We start from the raw sequence: 23160 nt of genomic DNA on the forward strand, positions 1-23160 counted from the left end.
TTTTTGGAATGCCTCTTGACTTGTTTGTTAGTCGATTTTGAAAAATACTCGCATAAAACTGCTATTTAGTATCTTTAATGATTTTTCATTTGGCAAATTATTCTTCTCTAAAGTTTGATATTTTAAACATGTTTTCGATGTTTAAAATGTTGTTCATCGTTTTCATCATTTCAAAATTAATCAAAATGTCAAGACGATTTAGAAATCATTGTAAGTATTCACCTATTTATATAGATTTAATATACTGATGGATCCAGGCACATCGAGCTGATTTTTCAATACATTTTTTTTAAATTTCTATACATGTATAATTTAATGTAGAGGTGTTGTGGCTCAGTGGATAAGTCTCCGGACTGTGAACCACAAGGTCCGGGGTTCAAATCCCACCACAGCACTAGCGTCCTTTGGCAAGGCGTTTATCTACATTTGCCACTCTCGACCCAGGTGTAGTAAATGGGTACCCGGTAGGAAGAAATTCCTAGGAATGCTCGATGCGCCCGATCAGGGTAGCCGTGCTAAAGCAGGGGTAATAGTATGCAGCGCTTAGAAACATTTGTAGTAAGCGCTATATAAATGTTGCATATTATTATTAATTTATGTATCTCATGTCTTTTGTATTTAATTGTATGATTTATGGAGAAATATTGAACACAGTTCTTCCTTGAAAAAAGAAGGTTGCGGACATTTGCTTTCAGTAGTCAATACAAATGAAGCTTTTATTGCCATTTATCAAGTTTGCTCTCGTTTTTTGGAGGTTGCAGCAGTTATTCACTTCAATATAAGCGATAATCCTGGAGATTTAGCAAATTTATTGATAGCAGTAAAAAAACATGAAGGGTCAACGAAGTGTCAACTAAAGGCTATTGCACACCTTACCATCGGTCTGCGACGCGATTTTGGAATGAAACGTAGGAAAATTTTATGCCAATGTTGAGAAATGAAACATTTAAACTTTTCTAAGTTCCGTATCACCGTACGATTACTGACGTTCAAAAAAATATACTACCTTATTAGAATAAAAGCCAGTCGACTATCTAATGAAGTCATAGCAATCGTACGATTTGAAAAGGCCTTGACTCCAAAATACATGAAATAAAAAGCATGCAATTTTTCAAAATTGTTAAATTAGTATTCTTACAGTAAATTTACTAAATTTACTACTAAATTCTGCAGCCTTACAACTTCACGTTTTCACCTCTTTCATAATGTTTGTACCTTCTTTTCTTCTGACTTTCTGCTCAACTCCTTCCCTGCACTCCCCCTCTCTTTCTCTCCATCCCTTTCTACCCCCCCTCTCTCTATCTGCCTGTCCTCCTCCCATCTCTCTCTTTCCTTTCTAGAATTCCACAACGCAAGTAGTTTAATTACCATACTTTATCCGTATTCATGGTATTATTTATTTTGTAATTATCTGTGTTATTGTTTGAATATTATTTTGTGTCTTTATTACCTTGTGAATACATCGCAATTCGGCCTTAGCCGCGATGATGTTTTGAATTTTATGAATAAACCATTCATCTATTTGAACCCAATTGTTACTACTACTACTACCACCACCACCACTACCACTGCTACGAATAAAACAACAAGAACAACTACTACTACTACTTCTACTACTACTACTGCTGCTGCTGTTACTACTACTTCCACTCCTACTACTACTACTACTACGACGACGACGACGACGATAACTGTGCTACTGTTACTATTACTAGTGTTTATATTTTTCTGCTCCTGAACTATAATCTTTAATAACCCTTCTCTTCAGGGTATATCAGTCATTATATTGATGATTTATTATGCTTTTTTATTTAGGTTGGTGCATCGATATGGGCTAGTAATATTGGGAGTGAACACTTCGTTGGGCTTGCTGGCGATGCAGCCGTGACGGGGATTTCACCGGCGGCTTTCGATCTCAACGTAAGTATAATCTTTAGATAAAGATTATGTTCTTAATATCGCTAAACGGTGTAGATGAATTCAATGGGAATATAACTGATAACCATCTACGACACATCTCTGTGATAAGACCTATCCTGGGATGAGGTCAATGGAGTAAAAACGTCGATTTACTTTCGCGCATGCGCCAACGATACCTGTACGTCTGATCCTCCGTCCTCTGCAATTCTATGACGCTATTTTAGCCAAACTAGCGTCGGTACCGTTAAGATAACGAGTCCGGGGCATTACGACTTGATAGTCTACCTAGCGTCCGAGAAAATTGTGCGCTTTAAACTGTTAAAAGTTGTTCCATTTAATTGCATTCTAGTATTTAGCCATCCCGAGAACTCTGAACAAACGACATATTTGCAATTTTCGTCAGCTCCGATACACAGGATGAAACTTTTGTTCCTGTTGACCAATTTTCAATTTTTAATAACCTAAGTTCTTGAACAGTTGAATCTGTTCTCCGTCGCCATGCGAAAATTCCCTCTTATCGGATCGTTACATTTTGCCGCGTCGTGGCCTGGCGGGTGAGTCGTGATCTAGTGGTTCTGACTGTCGCCTTTGATACAGAGGGTCGTAGGTTCGAATCGTAGCCATGGCGTACTTTCCTTCGGTAAGAAATTTATCCACACTGTGCTGTACTCGACCTAAGTGAATGGGTACTCGGCAGGAGTAATTCCTTGCATGCACTGAGCGCCGGTGATGGTAGATCGAGCTACAACCAGGGTAATAATAGGTAATAATTGATCTGTATTGAAGATAAGAAATATTGAATGTTTTCTAGCTTGCTTCTCTCGCTTAACATTGTGCGCTCGTAGACTGTAAAAACGCTCTTTAAAATCCGAGGTATATTTTTAGCCCGTCACTCAAACAACTTTTGTTTAAAGTTTTAAACAAGATGTTAAAAGAATCGGGCTTTAGAAATTGCTTGAAATTCTAATTAGCATTTTTACAGTGTATAAATCGAGAACGTTATCTCCTCAAATGGTGAGGCTTATTTCGCCAGTGATATAGAGAGTAATGACATCGAACTCCAGTATGAAATAAATCATTGCCCATGAACTGTTATTAAATGGTCATCAAATCGCTGACCTTTCGATTGTATTTAGGTTACCGTTTGTCTAATTTTATTAAGGTATAAATACATCAGCATTATGACGTTGCAGTTTGCATTGTATAAATATATGTTATCATTCACAACTTTTAGCTTACATAAAACAGATAATGTAATGACCCTAAATTATACCCAAGGCGGTGATTGTATCGTTTTATCTTTTGTTTTACAGGGATTGTCGCAGCTGCCATTAATGGCGTACATATTTGTTCCTGTTTACATCGCAGCTGGGGTAAGGACCAAGTCATACCTATCCAACCGATTCCAGACCGATTAGAGCAATAGATAATATGGATTTCAGGGCCCCGTCTTACAAAGAGTTGTGATTGATCCAATCAATCGTAACTCTATGGAAATCCATCAGTGCCATAATTTCTTCCACAGGAACTTTGTAAAATGTCCTTTGTAAACAAAGAATTTATGGATATACATTCGTATCTAATTTTTTTTTAACAAACAAGCTTTTTGTATGTTGATGTTGCTGGCCGTCCATAGTTGCGATTGATCGGATCAATCGCAACTCTTTGTAAGACGGGGCCCTGTCCGTAGTTACCTCATGGGCAATTTTGGTCAAATAACCTTTCTGCTGTTATGATAAGATAGGCAGATATCAAAGTAAGATATTTCGTAAGCATGCCTAACATAGCAGGATGAAGATATTGAATAGACCGGATAACTAAAATAGCATACCAATGAACACTCTGAAAAAGTTTGTTGCATTTCTACTTTAAAATTATTAGCATGTTGTTTTACCCATGTACTTGGCAAACTGTGAAATACCAGTTGCTAGTGGATGCATTGCTATTTTTTTATAATTTGTTTTATTTATTTTTCCATTCATTTATTTATTCATTTATTTTTTTTTTTTGGGGGGGGGGTTGGGGATAATGAAAAAAAATATCAAAAGAAATAATGACTCATCAAGAAATCAAAGCTGGTGCTTATCTCTTTTAATCTAAAACCCTCATGCCACTTTAGTACAAATTACCTTCTTCTAATCATGCGCAGAATGGAACTCCGGACTGGCTCATTTGTTTCGAATATCATAATCATCGTCGATCGATTTCAGTTGTTATCGTCAAAGTGACCTGACCAGTATTTTTATATAAAAAGTAATCTTAGATAGTGACACTGTCGTTCTTACACAACCGATTACATATCATTTAGAGCTATCATACAATTTCGAATTGCTTACTAACGGTCAGTCTGATTAGATTTCTTTTGTTTTATTGTAATGTCTCTCTATCTATATATCTACCTACCTACCTACCCATCTATCTATCTCTCCCTCCCTCTCTCTCTACTGACGCAACTATAGGTATGCACTCTACCGGAATATATGATGAAGAGATTTGGAAGTCATCGAATTCGTATTTACCTCGCCTGTATGTCTATCTTTCTCTACATCGTTTCCAGGATTTCAGTGAGTAAACCTGATGTAAAGAACAGTGTGTTTCCACAGTTAGGAATACAGTGTGTTCACAAAACGATTTCCCACACGGAGGAATACAATGTGTATCCACAGTGTGTACCCACAGTGAGGAATACAAAGTGTTAACACAGTGTGTGTCCGCAGTGAGGAATGCAGTGTGTTCACAAAAAAATCCCACAGTGAGGAATACAAAGTGTTAACGCAGTGTGTGTCCACAGTGAGGAATACAGTGTGTTCACAAAAAAATTCCCCCAAAACATTTAGGAATACAATGTGTTAAAACAGTGTTTTCCCATAGTGAGGAATACAATGTGTTAACACAGGGTTTTCCCATAGTGAGGAATACAATGTGTTAACACAGGGTTTTCTCACAGTGAGGAATAATGTGTTTCCACAGTGTGTACCTACAGGGAGAAATACAGTGAATTTCCACAGTGAGGAATACAGTGTGTTTCCCCAGTGAGGAATGCAGTGTGTTTACAGAGTGTGTTCACACAATTCAAAATCTGGCCTAAATTTTAACTGCGGAAAGCCAAATGTGATGCAATTTGTAACAGTACACGTTTAATTAAGATGTTCACCTCTTACTCAGATCATTATAATAGGCTGGGGATAATAACTGCATCAGTTTTCTTCGCCAATGTAGCATGATGAAACAACATAATAAAATTAAGAAATATCCAATGTTAACAATTAAAAAAAAAAAAATTTCGGCTTCCTATAATTCAAGCACAGAGTTAGACAATAGACTTCTATGAACTCGACTACAGAATTCTGGTAAAGGTATGCTAAATAGTCGAAATGTAACCAAAATCATAGTTTTGTGTTTGAAAACCGTATTTTTTAAAACATTTCTACTTGGCGGTTTGACAATGTAGGAAACACCCCCTTTAAACTTGTCTAATTCCACCCCCCCCCCCATTACAAGATCATGCTCAGGGCCCTGGGCAGGTTAGCATGCTACACCAATACATTCTACATTAGGGATTAAATCCTAAGCTGCATAATTGTGCCCATTTTAAGGACGCTGTGAATTGTCAAGAGGGAGCTTTTGCTTCAAAAACATTTCAAAAAAAGTGTTGACAATACCCTCCATGACAATGAATCGCCAATAAGTCTTTGTCGAAAATAAGTGAATCAGGTTTCGTCTGGTCGAATGACATATATTTTCAATTTTTCGTCAGATCTGAAACTTATTGGAAAAAATGGCTAATCCGGCACAAGTGTTTCGACAATGACCTTCCAAGCTGTTCATTGTCATTTGACGAGCATTTTCAATTTATTTACTGCGTTCTTAAATATGTGATGTGTCTTGAAAGTGGACACTCTAATAATACCCTTTTCGAGTAGTGTTATTAATATCATACAATTCTATACATAGGGTAATCTTATCCAGGGTTCCTTAACACAAAGGTTTGATATGGATTGCAAATATGAAAGAACCGCACCGATTGGCTCCCGGTCAGTATTCTAAACAGAGTGCGCATTTAACGATGATCTTGATTGGTCATTGGTATGAATTGATTGATTGCAGGCCTTTGTGTCACGGAGCCCAGAACGTAGTGCAATATTTAATTTGATGCGATCCATTGTTGAGTTTCTTTCTCTTTCTCTTTTTTTTTCTTTCATAGAAAGATTTTATTCAAAATCAAACAAGAAAGCAAATTCAATTTACAGAAAAAAAATCATGAAGCAAACACAATGTACATGCGTACTATTATCTATTGATAAAACAAAATTATGTTTTTGACTGAGAACCCTTTCAATTTCACAATAGCGTTTCAATACGTTCTTCAAAAAACTAAAACACAACCGATCTCCCTTACAACGTGTCGAAAAAAAATAAAATATTTAGCGTAAAGAATATTACGGTTTATAGTAGAGTATTGAGCGTCAGGGCAACCAAACAAAAATAAATTCTTATTGAAATACACGTCATTGTTCAAATAAGAGGTTTGGAAGTTGTGTGTTGGCTCAGTTGGTAGAGCGTCCGTCTCACAACCGGGAGGTCGGGGGTTCAAACACCGGCCGTGTCAGACCAAAAGACGTTAAAAGATGGGAGTTGCTGCTACCTTGTTTGACGTTCAACGATTAAAGGGATAGAGCCTCGTCGATCTGGCGCTGCACAGCGGCTGCTGGGCCCACGATCAATTGGGCAAAGCAAATTTTCGGAGTATTTCATTTCATGTCTATTTCGAACATTAAATTATGGATTTTCATTTTCTTTTCATTTTTGTTGAATTAATATTTTGAGTTTTTGTTTTATTAACTACAGGTTGATTTGTATTCCGGGGCGCTGTTCATTACGCAAGCTTTAGGATGGAACCAGTACGTTGCAATCGGGATACTTCTCTTATTCGTAGCGATTTTCACGGTCACAGGTAATGGCCTTCTAATCTTCATTTATCATACTTCTAGGCTCCGTTGAAATATAATATAGTTACTATCATTGTCACTCTACCAAACAATGGTTACTATTATATGACATCTAGACAGATTCCTGCCATTTGATTGGTTGTTTGATATCGATAATTCGGTCCATTTTACAATGACGTCATCAACCGTGCAATTTTGGATCCATACGATTTGTCTATTGCACTCACGCACCGAGACTGCAGCTCACGCACCAGCAGAGCGCATGTTGTAATGACGTAACAATCAACAGACCGAACTCGCACTGCATGAACACGTTTTGCATCGAAATTCATCAATTTCATATGATTTTTAAGGTGTCATATAAACCAAATAATAATGCTTTTTCATTCATGCAATGGACAGAATGCTTCTTTCGGTTTAAGATGAAATAATGATCCATTCAACTCGGCTACGCCTCATTCAATGGATCATTTCATCTTTCACCTCATGACGTATTCTGTCCATTGCACTCATAAACATTCATTGTTTGTATACGATAGTAACAATGCTCATCAGCCAATCAAAATCAAGGATTCCATGAAAGTTGCCATCGGATGGCAAATTACCATTACAATAGTAACTCTTGTGAAACAGGGCCCTGGGGCCTATTTTTTCATAATAAAAAATGTTGCAATAACAACATGAACAGTTGAAAGCTATTGAAATCCGTCTATCTGATTGGCTGATGTTGAATTTGTTATAGAAATAGTATAACCAGACCTTATGAAACGGGATGCTGAATTCAATCTGAAAGGGCCTATATAATAATGACCCCCACTCACCCCCCCCCCCTCCTAATGTACATGTGCCGCTTACGTGGGAGGGGGTTTTCAGTAGCCACTTGTTATAACAAAAATAAGGCTGTAAAAATACCATCCGATTGTGATTTAAACATGGCCTCCCTCAGACAAGTTCGGCAAAGACCTTCCACTTCCACCCCCCCCCTCCCGCCGCTTCCTCCAAAACCGTTACGTACCTCAGAGCTGATGAAGCATGAATTGTTATTAGTTGAAAAGATTTGGTAATCTCGTATTATTAAAAAACTTGTGAAGCAAAACGTTTCACAAAATAACATTAAGTATTACATGTGAATTATATATGATAGCAGATAAACATAATGGCTCTCCTGTCCATTTTTAAATAAAGGGGGACTGGCTGCCGTCATATACACGGACACCGTACAAATCTTCATCATAATTGTCGGTGGAATCATCCTTATGGTATTGAGTAAGTTCATGTCTTAAAAGTGTTTACTTTATATATGTTTAAGTTTTCTTAGACAGTGTTTAGTAGCGACTTTTAAGTAAGTGTTAATCGCTACAATATAAGGAGGCATATTTTTTCATTGTATCGCCTGCATAGCAGAGCGAGACTATAGGCGTCGCTTTTCCGGCGTCGTCAACATGCCATCTTATCCAAGATTAAGATTTTGATATGTCATCATAAATTGGAAAGTATATGGACCTAGTTTATGAAACTTACACATTAGAGTAATGAAGTATTACTAAATATCCTGCCTGAAGGTCAAAGGTCATTTAGGGTCAATGGACTTGGAATATGTTTGGGGAATCAACATCGAAATCTTAACAAAGTTTAAGATTTAAAAATTTTGTCATAACTTTAAATTAAAGTTTATTAATGCAGTTCATGAAACATGGACATAACATGCATAAGGGTAATGATCTATCACTAAATATCCTGTGCGAATCTGACATCACATGACCATGGTCTGACATCACATGACCATGGTCAAATCTGACATCACATGACCATGGTCAAAGGTAAAAAACAGAGTCAACGTATTTTGACCATGTTGGGAGTATATACATGTATATTAAATTGTTATCATAACCTTGAAAGTTTACGGATTTATTTCATAAAATCAGGCATAGGAGTATCAAAGTATCATCGAACATCATGACCAAGGTCAACGGATGTTTAAGGTCGGTGAACTTCGGACATGTTAGGTTAATTATTGAATTACCATCATAACTTTTCAGTTGTATGGATCTAGTTCATGAAATAATGACGAACGGGTAATCGAATATTGCTTATTGTTTTGCACTAGTCGTAGGTCACATGATCAAGGTCTAAGGTCATTAAGGGTAAATGAATATAGTGTTTTCTTTTTATATGAATGGTGAATTGCCACATTGAATCGCATAATGCAGGCGAGACTGCCAGAGGCGTTTCAATAGACTATTATTAAGCAATATCACCGTAATGTAACAATTTGTATTCAGAGGCCTGTGCACTACGAGTAGATATAATTATTACCAAAGTGGACAAGTGTAAGATTCGTTTTTTTTTATTTTGGCAGGTCATCAGTTTAAAGTGTCACACTGTGTTCCACACGGGATACACCGAATAGAATGTTCCTTACACCATGTTTAGGAACTTTCACGGAATCCACGCATGTTGTGAAATTCTGTTTGTTCCATACAGCCAGGGTTGAACCAAAATCGAATTCTCCCGATTATATTCGGACCGATTCTGCCCAAGTTCGGCCTGATTCGGATGAATTCGATGGATTCGTTCGGATACCAATCGTCTCTGATTCGGGGAGCTCCCAGAATCAGAGACGAATAAGTCAGGATGATTCGCTACCGATGTTACCCTGGGTTTAAGGCCGGGTTACACCGGAACCGAATCAACTGCGAACCCATCCGAATACACGTATCTCGATGGCTTAAGGAGTATTATGTTCTCTGTCCGCGAATGCGAGAAAATTCAGGAAAGGATCGGGAACATTCGAATTCACCGAAGCCATCCGAATTCTGCTATAATCGTCCGAACTTTTTCGGGAGAATTCGGTTTTGGTGTTACCCTTGATTTACCCAGCCTTAGGTGAAGACAGGTTATCGATCACCATTTTTTTATCATAGGTTATGGCCAGATTGGTAGCTTCGAGGAACTGAAAATCAAATATTTCCAGGCGATTCCGAACGCCACGCTCCAAAACCCTAACTACACCTGCGGCATACCTGCAGAAGATTCATTCCAGATGCTGAGAGATATCAGTCCCTTCACGTCTAGCTTCCCTTGGTTAGGATTCCTGATAGGACAGACTATGTCATCCCTCACATACTTTTGTGCAGAACAGGTAGGCATTATGGCGCAGTATTCAACTTAGCTAAAAAGATAGAAAATATCAATGATATAAAATTATTAACTTTTCTATTTATTGAGCCTCAATTATACACAATTATAAGAAACAAAAATGCGACACATATTTTGAAAAATTATTTGTCTTTATTGTTAAGAGATCGTATAGAGGTAGAAACAAACATAAGCAAAACAAATAATGAGATAAATATTGAGTTGTGGAAAAGGGTCCTCGGAGGATTGTAATTCATTTTTAATTCAATTCATTGTTGTCATCGTATTCCGACAATCTATATTGTTTTCCTTGTCTGTACCTTAGATTATAGTATACAGTGTTTTTTTTTTTTTGAAAAAAGGGAAATTTAGCAATAGCCTGTAATTTTTATGTGAATTTGATGTGTAATAAACAAGACCAGAAATGGTATGAGAAAAAGAAAAAAAATGGCCCAGTCACATTTTCCTTACGGTCGCCGAACGGCGAGTCGAAAACAGCCGTTTTAACATCTTTTGCACCAGCGACATAATGGACGGCTTGATAGAAATTAAATAGTTTTCGATTCGCCGTACAGGGAATGTGACTGAGATATTAGCGATACCTGCATTTCTCTGTCGGGACAAGATTTTTGTGCCTACAGCTTTGCCGTAACCAGGTATAAAAAAAGGATGGGCTTTCTTGCGCCAGATATCTGAAAAGCAAAAAAAAAGTGTCTGCACTTGCGTATGCACCACATTTTACTCTAATATTCTAATATCATTAATGGCACTCACGGGGGAGAGGTGGGGGGGGGGGGGGGGGGAGGGAGGGAGGCGGGGCGCAATGTGCCCTCATCTCCGGGATCTGCCACACTGCTACGACTTCCCTGGCTTTCCATACCACAGATAAACCGTATGGTAGTTGCGAATTAGCAGTATTAATATTACTCTTCGACTAGTTTTGAAATTGTGCAGCTTTTTTACTTACATACTGCCCGTCATACCCCCTGGCATGTAGGGCAGCCAAAAATGTTCTCCCCTTCTCCCCGTTTTGGACCATTCTCTGAATAGACCAAAAGCTTCAGTCTCTGTATTTTGGTTGTTCCGCTGAACTACGTTGGCTCCACTCACCTTACATAGACTGAAGAGCTTGGGGGCCCGTGGCTACAGACAACGTATAGTGAACTAGCGTTTTATAGATCGCGATTAAAAACTATTTTTTGAGCGAAATTTACAGTTTCATGGTTTCCATTATCAGGGAAATATAAATAACTTAAGTAATTGCATACCTTGGACCGGAGTTATTGAAAAGAAATCCACCGGATGATTGAGAAACCTGTCATCAAAGACATTTTCACCTGACCTGACGGTTTTTTTGCAAGTTGCCATCCTGAATGACGTCATTATCGTTATTAACTTTATAAATGTCTCGATATATCGCGATTATAACTAGTATCGTTTGTCTTCGTGTAGTGTATCGTATCGTATTATTGTATTCGTATATTGCCTTGTAGGTGTGCTGGTGGAATGCAATATCGATATCACATTCGTAAATTGTTGACACCCTCTCCGTTCGTTTGTAAATATTTCATAGTTTGGCTGCCATTTTGATCGTTTTTCCTGTGTCCTACCCAACTAAACATCGGTAAAGTGTAATTTTCATGCATTTTCATCTATATGGTTTAAAGTATTTTATAATAAATAATCATGCATTCTTCATTTGTAGTTTATAAATCCTTAAGAGTGTAAATTCGATGTGTAAAATTACACCAAACTCTGGACTGTGGATTGACAAAAGTGAGGGTGTGATACCAAATGCGAGCCCACACGGACACTTTACCGTCGGTGAATGGGGATTACAGTAAAATGTTAGAAATTGTTGAATAAATCCCCAGAAACGACGGTTATTCCTGTCTATTCTCTGAAGTGATTCTCAGGTCTGCTGGATCGTTTCATCATCAAAGGACTGTCGTCAGGTGTTCTTCCTCCTTGGGTTCACTGCAGTGCTGTCTTTGTTGCATATATCATAGTCTTCTTTTCTTAGAACATGCCCAAATATAACTCCACCTCCCTTTTATAGGAGCGTCTTCCATACTTTCTTGCATGGCATTTTCAGTTCAATTATTTCAATCAGTGGCGTACCCAGGATTTTCAAAGGGTGTGGGGGCAAATTCGTCCGCCCCCAAAAGTCTTCAACCACGAGTATAGATATCGTAATAGAAACAAAATTGACAAGCAAAAGGGGGGCAGTCTGCCCCCACCCCTTAGGTACGCCAATGAGTTCAATTGTCGTTCTGTTGGGCCAGAATATGCGAAGCATACGTCTAAAGATTTGAAATCCTGGCATATCTAGTTTAGAACTTTAAAACTTCCTAATCATGTATAATGTCTTATTTCTAATATCTCAGGTGATGGTCCAGAGAGCCTTGGCAGCGAAGAGTCTCTCACATGCCCAAGGTGGATGCCTCTTCGCTGGTTTCTGTAAGATATTACCCCTCTTCATGACAGTCATACCAGGGATGATTGCAAGGGTTCTTTACACAGGTAAGAAGATGATGAGGATGATGATGGTGGTCGTGGCGGTTATGATTGTGGTCGCGTTGTGATGATGTTGATGGTGATGATGAGGAGGATGATGTTGATAATGGTGGTGGTAATGGTGATGATCGTAATGATGATTATGATGATGGTGATGTTGGTTATAAAGATGACAATGATAATGATTGCGGTATTAATAGTGGTGGTGATGATTTTTATGATAATGATGATGAGATTGAGGAAGATAATGATGGTGATCATGATGATGATAATGGTGATGAAGGTTGTGGCGATGATAATGAGTTTGATGACGGTATAATAATGATTATTCAGATCGTGATGGTGGTCAATGATGGTGATAATTATGATAATGGTGATGATGATGACCATGGTGGTGGTGATGATGATGGTATGGTAGCGGTGGTTGCGGTGTTGTTGGTGATACTTACCTCAACATCGGCCGAAATTGTCATATTAACATGCTTTGTTTACAGATACCGTAGCCTGTGCCTCAGCAGAAGCGTGCATGGAAGCCTGTGGAAACCCTAAGGGGTGTAGTAACACTGCCTACCCTACTCTCGTCCTCGGCATTATGCCTGCTGGTAAACTCAATGCCTCGAATACACAAAGGTGGTTTTGAAAACCCATGGTTGAGTCCATGGTTTATGCAGATTTCCTGTATAAATTACGCTTAATTTACCGCGTGTATAAGAAAATGTCCAATGCTGATGTGCGCTTTTGTCACAGTGCGCCAAATTGACGCTTGTTGTCGTGGTTATCCACGCTATTTTATTCATGAGTGCACTCTTCAAACAGTGGACTCAGAAATAAAATGGCGTATCTAACCATGGTAACCATGGTAACAGGCGCCAATTTGGCGCACTATAACAAAAGCGCGCATCAGCATTGGACATTTTCTTTATATACGCGCCAGATACGCGCTAAATTAAGCGTAATTTATACCGAAATCTGTGTAAACCATGGATTCAACCGTGGGTTTTCAAAACCACCTTTGTGAATTCGTGCGAATATTTAAGTCAGTCACATAGGCTTCACCTTTCATGGAGAACGGAATGTCATTAAAATTGCTGACTCCAGACGCTCCTAAAGAGCATGGGAAACCCTGCATTCGAAACAAAAGTGGAAGTGGGAGGGGGGAGTGATCTCATATCTTGATTACTTTTTTCATTTAAAACAATTATATCAAAGAAACTTTCAATGACCTAATATGTTTGATATCTCGGCGCTCCTTCTATAAAGACGTCACTGCAACGGCGGAAGCTCCACGTCACCTCACTAAGACGATCATAATAAAAGATAATGATGATGATGATGATGATAATAATGATATAATAACAATAACAATATCAACGACAATACTAATGAAAATAATAGTAATTATAATGATAATAAAATTAATGGTAATAATTATAATATTGGGCTCACTTAACACCCATGCGGAACTGGAGAATTCTGATACTCATAATTCGTAAAACATGTCGCTGAATTTCCTTGCTTTTTATACTATTTTGTCAGGTCTTCGAGGGGTTATGCTTGCCGTAATGCTCTCTGCCATAGTCAGTAGTATGACGTCACTACTGAATAGCATCAGTACTCTCTTTACAGTGGATATATGGATGTTCATCCGAGAGAAGTATTACCACACCAAACCAAGCAATAGAGAGATGATGATCGTCGGAAGGTGAGATGAAACTTTTCTTTTCTGTCTCTCTTGTTTATCCGTGCATGGTACTTTCTTAGTGCGCAATAATGGCGCGGTTACGTTTCTGTTACGGCTGTCGTACGGCAAGTCGAAAACAGCCGTTTTTGTCTCACCTGCGAAGCAAAGTGAGACTATAGGCGCCGCTTTTCCGACGGCGGCGGCGACGGCGGCGGCGGCGGCGGCGTCAACATCAAATCTTAACCTGAGGTTAAGTTTTTGAAATGACATCATAACTTAGAAAGTATATGGACCTAGTTCATGAAACTTGGCCATAAGGTTAATCAAGTATTACTGAACATCCTATTAGAGTTTCATGTCACATGACCAAGGTCAAAGGTCATTTAGGGTCAATGAACTTAGACCATGTTGGAGGAATCAACATCGAAATCTTAACCTGTGGTTAAGTTTTTGAAATGTCATCATAACTTAGAAAATATATGGACCTAGTTCATGAAACTTGGACATAAGGTTAATCAAGTATCACTGAACATCCTGCATGAGTTTCACGTCACATGACCAAGGTCAAAGGTCATTTAGGGTCAATGAACTTTGGCCGAATTGGGGATATCTGTTGAATTCCCATCATAACTTTGAAAGTTTATGGATCTGATTCATGAAACTTGGACATAATAGTAATCAAGCATCACTGAAAATTTTGTGCAAGTTTCAGGTCTCATGATTAAGGTCAAAGGTCATTAGGGTCAATGAACTTTGGCCGAATCGGGGGTATCTGTTGAATTACCATCATAACTTTGGAAGTTTATTGGGCTAGTTCATTAAACTTGGACATTAGAGTAATCAAGTATCACTGAACATCCTGTGCACGTTTCAGGTTACATGACCAAGGTCAAAGGTCAATGAACTTTGGCCGAATTGGGTGTATCTGTTGAATTACCATCATAACTTTGAAAGTTTATTGGGCTAGTTCATAAAAAGTGGACATAAGAGTAACCATGTATCACTGAACATCTTGTGCGAGTTAGAGTAGTATTCAAAGTCAGCATTGCTGCTATATTGAACCGCGTGATGCAGGTGAGACGGCCAGAGGCATTCCACTTGTTAATTGTGTTGTACCAGCTACATAGATGGTTTGAATAGAAATTAATAAAATGGTTATTTTCGACTCGCCGTATGCATGGTATGGCCGCCGTAAGGGAAACGTAGCTGTGCCATTAAGCATCAGTGTACTAAAGTATTGTGCTAAAGTACTGGTGGGTGTTTCATAAAGCTGTTCGCAAAGTTACGCACAACTTTACGCACGACTGGAACATGATCTTAGGTGCTAGGCCAGCTACATAGGGATATATCATATAGCACAAGAAAGGATCACCAGTCGTGCGTAAAGTCAATCTTAACCTAAGAACAGCTTTATGAAACACCCACCAGGGCTATATTTTATTACAAATACAGTGCGTATCTCCCCCCCAATACACTTTTAAAAAAGTCCTACGAAGAATAAATTTGTAATATTCTGGGGCTCTTTCCACATGATATAACGGTACATGTCTCTTTAAGCTAATGAGGATATGACTGTTGGCAAATCTATCCGCTTGAGTTGGCACATCTCTCTTCTAAAAAGTTGAAAATTGATTTGCCAAAAATGTAAATAGTAGCGGTATCGGACGTAAATCATGAAGAGCGCATAAACTCTATAGCTATGAAGATTGATGTGAAGATATCGTTTTCCTTTCCAACTCATTTTTTATTTTATTATTCCTTGTGCCAAAGGAAAGTGTGGAAAAACATGTATGGCACAACTATATAAATATTATACTGGAAAAGTCTGGAATTGTCTGAAATGAACGTTTGTTTACATTGATTTGGGTCATTTTGCGTCCTCATATCCAGCTTGTACAAACAACCTAAACGTTATTTTACCTCGGGTAAATATTTTCAATTGGGTAATAAAGTTGATTTCTAAGTTACAATGTATCTTTTTAAGTTCTTTGACCCACAAACCAAATACATATGATAGATCTGCAGCAAGTTTAGTTTTTGTATCCTCTGTTCATCGGCACGGCGTGAAAATCAAAGTACTTGCGAACACAGACTTCTGCGAGCTTACCAAAATGGACGATGCTCCCTAAAAGTGTAGAGGTCGAACCAGTATGGTGAAACGACATTTGCTCCTGCGACATTTTCCCCGGGCTTAATTTCGTCTAAGATGTGGGCTAGGGTTGCAATAGGGATTATGTTAGGTTAAGGATAGGGTATAGTTTTAAATCCAGGGTTTAGTAAAGTTGGTCATTCCATTAATGTGTAGAATTTGGAGCGGAGCAATTGTCGCCGGGGCAATTGTCGCCGGGGCACATGTCATTGAACCGTCAAACCGTCTTACATTATAGATGAGACCAAGGGCCCGTTGCAGGAAGAGTTGCGTTTAAACGCAAGCCAAAAAATCAATCGCAAGTCCCAAATGCGCACTGTTGATTGGTTGAAAATCAAGTTGCGCATGATTTTTAGAGTTGCGATTGATTGCAACTCTTTCTGCAACGGGCCCCAAGACCTCATTATATATGAAAAAAAAGCATCCAAATGTCATACACTTTTTCAATTTACAAACCTTTTCAAAGTGCGAACTTTTGTTTAATACGTATGTACGGTATACATTTTCGTTTTTAATGTTGTATTTCGAAAGGGTGATTGTACTTCTGATGACTGCTCTGAGCGTTCTCTGGATCCCAGTCATTGATCTATTACAGGGAGACAACCTACTCAAGTATTTTACTCGTATCCAGGGCCGAGTCACGCCCACCATAGCAGCCGTCTATGTCCTCGCTGTCCTCTGGCCGAGAGCCAATGAAAAGGTTCGTAATAAACTCTCTGCGCCCCAGTTAGATTCGCGCTCTCATATCGCTTGATTCTCTGGAAACTGAGGTGCAGGAGAGCCAATCAAAATGGATCGTGACATGGTTTATGCACCCCGACAACCAATCACAACATTTCTGTCAAAACCTATTGAGCTATGAGGCCCAAATTATCAAAGGTAGTTTTGAAAACCCACGGTTGTGTTAATGGTTTACGCAGATATCCAGTATAAATTACGCTTATTTTACCGCGTATATAAAAAGTAAGTCTAATGCTGATGCGCGCTATTGTCACAGTGCGCCAAATTGGCGCCTGTTGCCGTGGTTATCCACGCTATTTTATTCTTGAGTCTACTCTTCAAACAGTGGACTCATGAATAAAATAGCGTATCTAACCATAGTAACAGGAGTCAATTTGGCGCAATGTGACAAAAGCGCGCATCAGCATTGGCAATTTTTTTTACACGCGCCCGATACGCATTCCCCGCAAAGTGTAAACGGTACGCCCCTTTAAAAAATACAGGTTTTTTTTCGAAGAGGTAGAAAAGTACACTTGCACCACCATTCATTTTTTTTTATTTTGCTTAAAAAAATTATAAGATAGCGTATTATTTTACAATATGGGAAATTAATGAATTTATTTTATGAAATTCATTGAGGTACCCTCTTTCGAAGGGCTTCATTGGTAACAGTACATTAATAACCATTTAATTTTGGCAATTAATTTATTTGATCATTTTGTTTTCTTAACATAGCAAGCAGGAACAGAACACTGTAAAATAATGTTTTTTTATATCAAATTTAGAAGATTATAATAAAATGATAGACCAGGTAAGAGACAAATGGTTAACTAATGTTATCTTTTTTTAATGTTCTATTTCTGCTCATCTCAGGGAACGTTTTTGGGATTAATGATCGGAGCACTAGTCGGTTTCATCCGGTTAATCCTAGACTTCACCTATCCGGATCCGTCTTGCTGGGACGAGGATACCCGGCCAATGGTGGTCAGAGTGCACTATTTCTACTTTAACATGATTCTCTTCACTATCGTGTTCGTCTCTGTAATCATCATTAGTCTGCTAACCGAACCGTTGCCCAAGTATCGGGTAAGTGTACTTTACGATACCGGACGGGACCACGCCGGATCCGGATCTGAGTGCAATAGCAAATATTATGCACTGACCGCTTTTCTGAATATCATCAGATCAGTGGCACTCACCCAGATCGTGCAGCTATAATAGAGGTCGGTAAAATTTCTTGTGTATTGGTGATCTGCAGCTGAGATTATGCGTATAGTTTAGGTTCTGAGGGAGGGCGCTTGGAGACTATGACGCCACATGCATAAGGTCTTGTAAGCGTGCGCGCTTACGCCAATAGTCGCAATAAAAGACGTTTTGATATATTTATGACATGGGAATTGTCCATAGGCAAAGAAAAGGTTTAGAAAGGGATAAAATCTATTTCCTAAAACAAACACTTGTGTTTTGCCAATGGTATGAAAAATCTAGTTTTAATGTTCATCACTGCACTCGTTGCGTTTGATTATTTAATGCCTTTTTTCCCAAATTGTTCTGCGAGCTGCAGTCACGACCCCGTACAATATGGTAAAAATCATTATTGGTTAGTGTAGTCATTCATCGAATGCGAGGGGAAAAAACCTTTAAATAATGTTGTTTACCCCAACCCTTTCCCCTTTCAATTATTACCGATCTTTGGTATAATTATGTATCAAAAAAGCTGCGAGCGAGTAAACTTTTTGACTTTTGGGGGGATGATACAAAAGTTATTTGTGTTATACATTAGGATTAGATATTCAGAAATTGGCATCGCATTTACCCCTTCCCTTCCCATATCTTTCTTTCCCTCCCCCTTTTTTGTATTGGTCTTGACATTTTTCGCGGCCTGTACGCCAATGGAGGGGGAGCTACAATTTTGCAGTTGTTATTAACAATAATTTAGGTTGGTTTATAGTTGGATTCTTTGTCTTTGTTTCTTATTATCGCTTCTTCTAGGTGATAAGGGCGACGTTCTTCACTCGATACCAAAAGCAGAAGCGACCGGATGAGAAGGAGCTCGACGGGGATGCAACTGAAGAGAGACATGTGGAAGACAAAGACTACAAGATGTTACCAGCAGAGGAGTTCAAGAATGGACACGGTGAGTGTTCTCATTAGCGTTCTTAAACTAGTGGAAACAATTTTAACGTGTGTGAAATCGGTCGAAGCGGTCTTGGAGTGATCTTCCAAAGCGGTTCGCGATGTATTTTTTTCGATCGCTTTGCCTCTTAAATTGGTTTAGCGTAAGCGAGGACATTCTTCAGAAAGCAATTTTCACACATTTTGCGCACGCTACTCCATACATTGTTGGCGTGTTTAGACGCTGCCCCTGCTCGCGGCGCAGACTCGGTTCGCAAAATATTGTACGTCGTGTTTACATGCACGCTTTTCCACCTTGGGGATCAGACTTGTCTCGCGGGGCAGAATCACAAATCAGGAGAGATATTTACGTCATGAAACGCGCGGTAATTGCCGGGCCCAGTTTCCGGTTGACTTGACTTCGTGTTTACGCGGATGAAAAATGCCGTATCTGCCCCGGCTCGCGGGTCTGATCCTACTATTTTGGTGGAGCGAAATTGCCGTGTCTGTCCCTTGAGCTTGCGAATTAATAATCATTGACACCCCCAACAAAAATGAACCTTGTATACTGGAAAAAAGGAAGTAATGATTGTTTTCGCAAGTCTTTTAAATATATATCATCATTAGAACGCAGCAATGATGATCCTAATAGACAGAAACAACCAAATTGTCTGTGATTAATCTTCGTCGCTGTTTTAAACTAGATTTGTGGCGTTCATTTAGCATAAAGAATAATAATCTCGCTCAGACATGGAATCTTAGAGAAAAATTGTATTATGAACGGATTAAAATTCAAAAGATATTGATCTTATCAGGCCTCAGGTGTAGGCTATTTTGGTAAAAGAAAGGGTCGAGGGAGCCTCACTAAAATAGCATACGTATGGGTTGTGATAAGATAAATATCTTTTGAATTTCAATTCGTTCATAATAGAATTTCCCCCCGCCTATATAGATTCCACGCCTGTACGCGATAAATGGAATAATCTCCGTGATTCGCTTTCTTGTTTGCAGCCTTCAACGGAGAAGAGCCACCTCGACCGGAGCTCCGGAAGCGAATACTAGGATGGTTCTGCGGTTACGGCGATGACACAGAAGAGGGCCGGCGGTTGGCCCGAGAACAAGAGTTCCACAACCGCAAGGTCGGAACCCTGGAACAGGATCCAAGGGCTAAGAAGTTCCTGTATTTCTGCATGGTTCTCCTATTGGCTATCGTCATATTCATGTACACATTCTTCTCTTTCGATTGGATTTGATACTCGTCGCTCTGTATACTTATTTAGTTTTGTCTGGTAAAAGGCTTCCCAAGGGGGATCAAGGATTTTTTAAGGGAGGGGGGCACATTTTCCCGAGGAAAGATTTGACGACGAGAAAAAAGCCCTTTACTTTATCAAAGGGGGGGGGGGGCACTTCTGTTTTAACGGCATTTTTACATTTACAATTTTAATTGTGCTCTCAAGGGGAGGGGGCAAGGTTATACCCCCCTCGGATCCGTCAGTGCCAAAAAAACTTACGACTGGTCCACAATCCGATTATGGAACAAATTGCACATTGCTTATTTCTTGAAAACCCTAATGCACAAATCAATCATGGCAAGTTTTAGACTTCGTCCAATGATACATTACTGTATACATACAGATAAGGGATTTCGCTTAATTTACAGTGTCTTTAACAAGACAAAGCTCATGAGAGGATTTTTTTTAATTCAATGAAAATGGCTCCTCCTAGCTCCTGTCTATTCATTGAAATATAGTTATCAAATCCTTTACCGTATATTTTTTACGGGTTTCTGGGGCTTCAATGTAAGTAGGCGAATTTTTACAGTAATTCTTGAATATCTTTCTCTCTTTTGGAAGACTTGGGTGCATGTTCATGACACAGTCATTTTAGTCCGCACCGCTAGGAATGTTTTTAGGTATTTCATTGAAATTTCCTGGAAAAGATAATGATGTTCTTTGCTGCATTTTCTAGTCATTTTCATTTTGTGTGTAATGTTATACATGTACAGCAGCTTTTGGCAACTCTTTTTTTTAATTCAAATATTGTAAAGAAATGGATGAAGAGATCAATGGTAGGCGTAGCTTAAATCAGGGTTCCCCAGAGCTATCTACCCTTTGGAAAAATCGGTGATGCCGAAAAAATGGTGAAGAGCCACGTTAACGATAAATTTCAGTTTTAGTAACGATCTCAAAAATGAATGACTTTTTACAGAATCTAATAAAATGACCATAATGATAATGAAGTGTCTGTTTGTATGAAAAAAATATGTGCCAAAGGATTCTGGAAGAAATTGTGTAATTGCTGAAAAATAAGCGCGGATTCGGGTCTTCCGTCGGGTCTTTATTCCAGCAATAATAATAATACACTGTCCCACGTGTGCCTATCTGTGTTGGTTATCTTCAGTGTGAACATTTTCAGCGTAGATTTGAAGATTTCACAAAGTTCAGTTTATGTAATTGTACCAGATCTAGATCCTCGATGATATACTGACAGTTAAGCCTTGTTTTACAGACTTTCTCATGAAATCAGTGTTTACTTCAACTACAGGAATTTCTCTTTAACTTAATAGAATTGTGTATCTTTGTTCGATATACCTTCTATTAAAGTAGACCGTTTTGATTTTAAAATGTACAGTAGTATGCCTACTTTTTTGCCCACTTTCCTTACTGAACAAAGGAATGACGATGTAAAATATATATATTGATTGTGTGTGTGTAATTGTGTGTATATACACCCCTAAAAAAATCTGACTTTGATTGATAATCCCTCATCGGTTTTGGTGAATACCAATGAATAGATTATTTAATTTTCTTTAAAAGTATACCCTACATGATATGATTATGGTTCACATGGAGGTGCAGTGCCGTGAAATGTGGGGGCAATGTCAACATTCAAAAGATGCAAAATGACAGAATATTGAAAGTCGCTTTTTTCCGTGGTGATGAGTGAGTTTATGAGCGGTTTCTATGTTTTCATGCACCTTAACATCAATATTCACATGGAATCAAATACATAAACACACATGAATGGGTATTGGGTTCAAACCACGACTCAAACCATGTTATCTCACAAATATTCATTGCGTAAAATTGGGAGTTGGGAGAAATAAATGGCCAAACTCAGATTTCCATACTTTTTTAGTGGCTTATATATTTATTAAATTTATTCAGTGTATTTTTATTTATTTATTTTATTGCAATTACTATTTTTATTCATTCATTTTTATTTTATTTTTTATTTACTAATCTTATATATTTTATTCATTTTTATTTATATTTATTTATTATTATTTTTTTGAGGGGGGATTCCCGAAATTCAAAATAGCGTTAAAATATCCCCCTTATGGCAGATGAGGAGGGGTGAGGGAGGGATTTAAATAAATTCCGGAAGTAGTTTCGGACTCTGAGAAAATGGCTATTTGTTTTTGTTTTTTTAACTGTTCTCAAACTGTATCTGGCCTTCATTGATTTTAATAAATTTTAACACAAGGAAACGCGTTCCTAGGGAACCACATTCCTTTAATCGGTTACCAAGTGGGCTAGATCGATTATCTTTCAATTACAATGATTTTAGTGGCTTAACTCTTCACCGAAACTTTTATTCTACGGTACACTTAAACCATGTCCTTAAAACAAAACAAATAAACAAATGGTGGGAAATCAATTGTTCAATAAACAAAATGTTAAAATATTACAGCCGCTACAAAATATAGTACAGTAATATAAACAAGTGGAATGCCTCTGGCCGTCTCACCTGCATCACGCGGTTCAATATAGCAGCAGTGCTGACTTTGAATACTACTCTAACTCACACAAGATGTTCAGTGATACATGGTTACTCTTATGTCCACTTTTTATGAACGAGACCAATAAACTTACAGAGATATGATGGTTATTCAACAAAAAACCCCAACATAGCCAAGGTTAATTGACCTTACATGACCTTTGACCTTGATCATGTGACCTGAAACTCGC

General features: G+C 38.4%; 1 protein-coding gene across 1 annotated transcript in view; it reads left to right on the top strand.

Moving 5' to 3' along the window:
• LOC121417643 (sodium/myo-inositol cotransporter 2-like) overlaps nucleotides 1–20545 on the top strand; it is a 38391-nt gene extending 17846 nt beyond the window's left edge. The window contains exons 6-18 of the mRNA XM_041611381.1: nucleotides 1816–1920; nucleotides 3234–3293; nucleotides 4380–4484; nucleotides 6769–6874; nucleotides 8055–8135; nucleotides 9794–10011; nucleotides 12395–12530; nucleotides 13019–13126; nucleotides 14061–14226; nucleotides 16886–17054; nucleotides 17948–18160; nucleotides 19067–19211; nucleotides 20201–20545. Coding sequence (XP_041467315.1) covers nucleotides 1816–1920; nucleotides 3234–3293; nucleotides 4380–4484; nucleotides 6769–6874; nucleotides 8055–8135; nucleotides 9794–10011; nucleotides 12395–12530; nucleotides 13019–13126; nucleotides 14061–14226; nucleotides 16886–17054; nucleotides 17948–18160; nucleotides 19067–19211; nucleotides 20201–20442 — 1854 coding nt within the window. The 3' untranslated portion in view covers nucleotides 20443–20545. The remainder of the gene's footprint in view (nucleotides 1–1815; nucleotides 1921–3233; nucleotides 3294–4379; nucleotides 4485–6768; nucleotides 6875–8054; nucleotides 8136–9793; nucleotides 10012–12394; nucleotides 12531–13018; nucleotides 13127–14060; nucleotides 14227–16885; nucleotides 17055–17947; nucleotides 18161–19066; nucleotides 19212–20200) is intronic.
• Nucleotides 20546–23160: the final 2615 nt, after the last annotated feature.

The sequence above is a fragment of the Lytechinus variegatus genome, chromosome 6 (assembly GCF_018143015.1).
Source record: "Lytechinus variegatus isolate NC3 chromosome 6, Lvar_3.0, whole genome shotgun sequence".
NCBI lineage: Eukaryota > Metazoa > Echinodermata > Echinoidea > Temnopleuroida > Toxopneustidae > Lytechinus > Lytechinus variegatus.